Here is a 2537-nt window from a genome sequence, read left to right on the forward strand (position 1 = left end):
CAGTCAATCCTTGAACAATAAGATTTTACTTACATGTGTCCTGTATGTTTTTACATTAAATAAGTTGTAAAATTGCTTGAAGGAAATATTTATGAATAAGTCCTTATGAATATATCATTAATATCACAGAATTAGTAATGTTTTACAACAATATCTAGCTGCTAACCGGTCATTCTTGTCCTTCTAGCTGTGGCTGCCTGCCATAATGTTTGTCCTAATTTTAAGTCTAATGTGTCTCCCTTTGTACTTTCTTTTTCTAGAACTTTCTGTCTCTTTTTAATCTCCCCTTTCAACCTTTGTAATCTTGGTCAACAATGGGGGATCTGTTCCAAAAACTATCTAGAACAATAAAATGGAAATTACCTGAGCTGTTAAGAAAAAAGAAAGTCAAAGTTTCTACTTATGGTCCCAATCATCAGAGGAGAAAGACAGACTTTTCACTTGTCTGAGAAGAGACCAACAAAATTAGAAGGGGGGTTTGAAAGGAAAGTTTATGCTTCGGAGTGTAATTGAAGGGTTCAACTGATGACCCAACAGTAGTATCTTGTATCAAGTGAGAGACCATCATGATGAGTTGAAAACAGAAGAGAAGAAAAACAACAAAAACATATTGTGTCACTAAAAAAAAAAAGAAAGTAAGAAGAAAGAAAAAGAAAAGAGAATTTTATACAAAGACCTCCTTGTGGACTCCCTCTTATTGGCAAGGAACAGTATCACCTGAAAGAAAATATTCTGGGTATTTTCATTTTTACTATATCTCTCTCTTCTTCAAGTGTCTTTTTCTAAAATCCTTCCATTTTAGATTTTAAGGTAGTTTTAAAGTTAGTATTAGGTTTTAATTTTTTCACTGTGATGCACAAATGAGTCTTATTTTTAACCTCATGTAGCCTCAAACCATTGTGACATGTAATAAATCGGTGGTAACCATTCATAGCTGGAATTGTAATGTGTATTGTATTGAAAATGTTAAAATGTAAAATATTAGTGAGTCCACCAGGTGGCGATCGTTGCTGATGCATCACGGAAACGGTACCTGAGCGCTCACTTTGGTTGTAACCTCAAGACAATAAACATAACATGGCGCAGTCGACAAACGCTTAGAGAAAGACGAAAGACTCTCCCGTACTGGATTCAACATGTCCTCGTTTCAAAATCTTCCTCCTCCAAAACCGATGTTGGTAGAAGGTGACTTAGGAGCGAATTGGAAGAAATTTAAGAAAAGTTACCTACTTTATTCGACGGCGACCGAACTCACAACGAAGAACAATGAAACTCAAGCCGCCATCTTGCTCCATTGTTTGGGAGAAGAAGCACTAGAAATTTTTGAAACATTAGAACTTAGTGAGGAAGAAGCGAAACAGCCCAATGTAATTCTAGAAAAACTCGAGTTGTATTTTATTCCGAAAAGCAACCAAAGTGTTGAGAGTCACAAATTCAACACTCGTGTGCAAGGACCGAGCGAAGCCTTTGACGATTTTTTAGCAGACTTACGTAAGCTATCGATAAATTGTGAATTTGGGAATTTACGAGATCAACCATTGAGAGATAGAATTGTGAGTGGTATTCATGATCAGAAGATAAAGGAACGTCTATTGCGAGAAACGGAGCTATCATTAACAAAGGCAATCGACATATGCAGAGCCGCCGAACAGACAGAGAGTCACATTAAACTCTTGTCGAATCAATCAAAGAATATAGAAGTCAACGTGATAAAAGGAAAATAACAATAAACATAACAGGAAGCCTAATAAAAGATCCTATAATCATTATCCTGTATGAATAACTTTGTTTTGTTTTGTTTTGTGTTTGTATACCAAACATGTCTTCTGGTGTTTTTTTTTTTGCATCCTGCCTTCATTGGCAAAAGACATCCACATCAACTTACAAATATCACATAGCCAATTGTTTAAATTTATCACAAAGAACCATTTTCATCCTTTATTAGGACAGCTTCAGCTTCCTAATAAATTTACCACAAAAATGTTCCTTCATGGTAAATTTAAACAATTTGCTACCTAATCACTACACTTATATGATATGCAATCATCTTTATTCGAATGTTTTCAAAAACCATCAGTGATAACTCTAGGGTTCAATGCACACTTATAATTACTATCAAACTAGTCACTTTGCTACGCACAATTATGAAAGCCTAATTTCTTCTAAATCAGCATCAAAAATTAAAATCAAATTTTAAGGAAGTTCTGTTAAATAATTTTTGAAGTATACACCAATACAACTAAATGTGTAGTTTGAGCATTACTTTCTTTTGCTACAACTTATTTGTACAAGACTGGCTTTTCCAATTATAGTACAACAAAACTAAATACAGGAATAAACTTCAACCTGCATCTGATTGAAAATTCAACATTCCAACATTATATCAAATACATTATATTAAAAAAAAGAATGTACTGTATTCAGATGCAGAAATATCAATTCCATTAAAATGCAATTTATAGTTTTCCTTTTTAAAATCATAATTTGCACTGTTTTGATATGTATTATGTATATATGTAGAATACAGCTTTAATTTT

At 33.4% G+C, this 2537-nt stretch overlaps 1 protein-coding gene across 1 annotated transcript; it reads left to right on the plus strand.

The window, feature by feature from the left end:
- Nucleotides 1–1136: 1136 nt before the first annotated feature.
- Nucleotides 1137–2337, plus strand: LOC111614739. Its single transcript, XM_023356103.1, has one exon. The coding sequence runs from the start codon at nucleotides 1137–1139 to the stop codon at nucleotides 1722–1724; it is 588 nt and encodes a 195-aa protein (XP_023211871.1). The 3' UTR covers nucleotides 1725–2337.
- The last annotated feature ends 200 nt before the right edge of the window (nucleotides 2338–2537 follow it).

Source organism: Centruroides sculpturatus, unplaced genomic scaffold (genome assembly GCF_000671375.1).
Source record: "Centruroides sculpturatus isolate CEXI.00-Female unplaced genomic scaffold, Cexi_2.0 scaffold2282, whole genome shotgun sequence".
NCBI lineage: Eukaryota > Metazoa > Arthropoda > Arachnida > Scorpiones > Buthidae > Centruroides > Centruroides sculpturatus.

What these genes read in the sequence shown, in the direction of transcription:
- LOC111614739 (XM_023356103.1), top strand. Translation starts at nt 1,137, where the DNA reads ATGTCCTCGTTTCAAAATCTTCCTCCTCCAAAACCGATGTTGGTAGAA.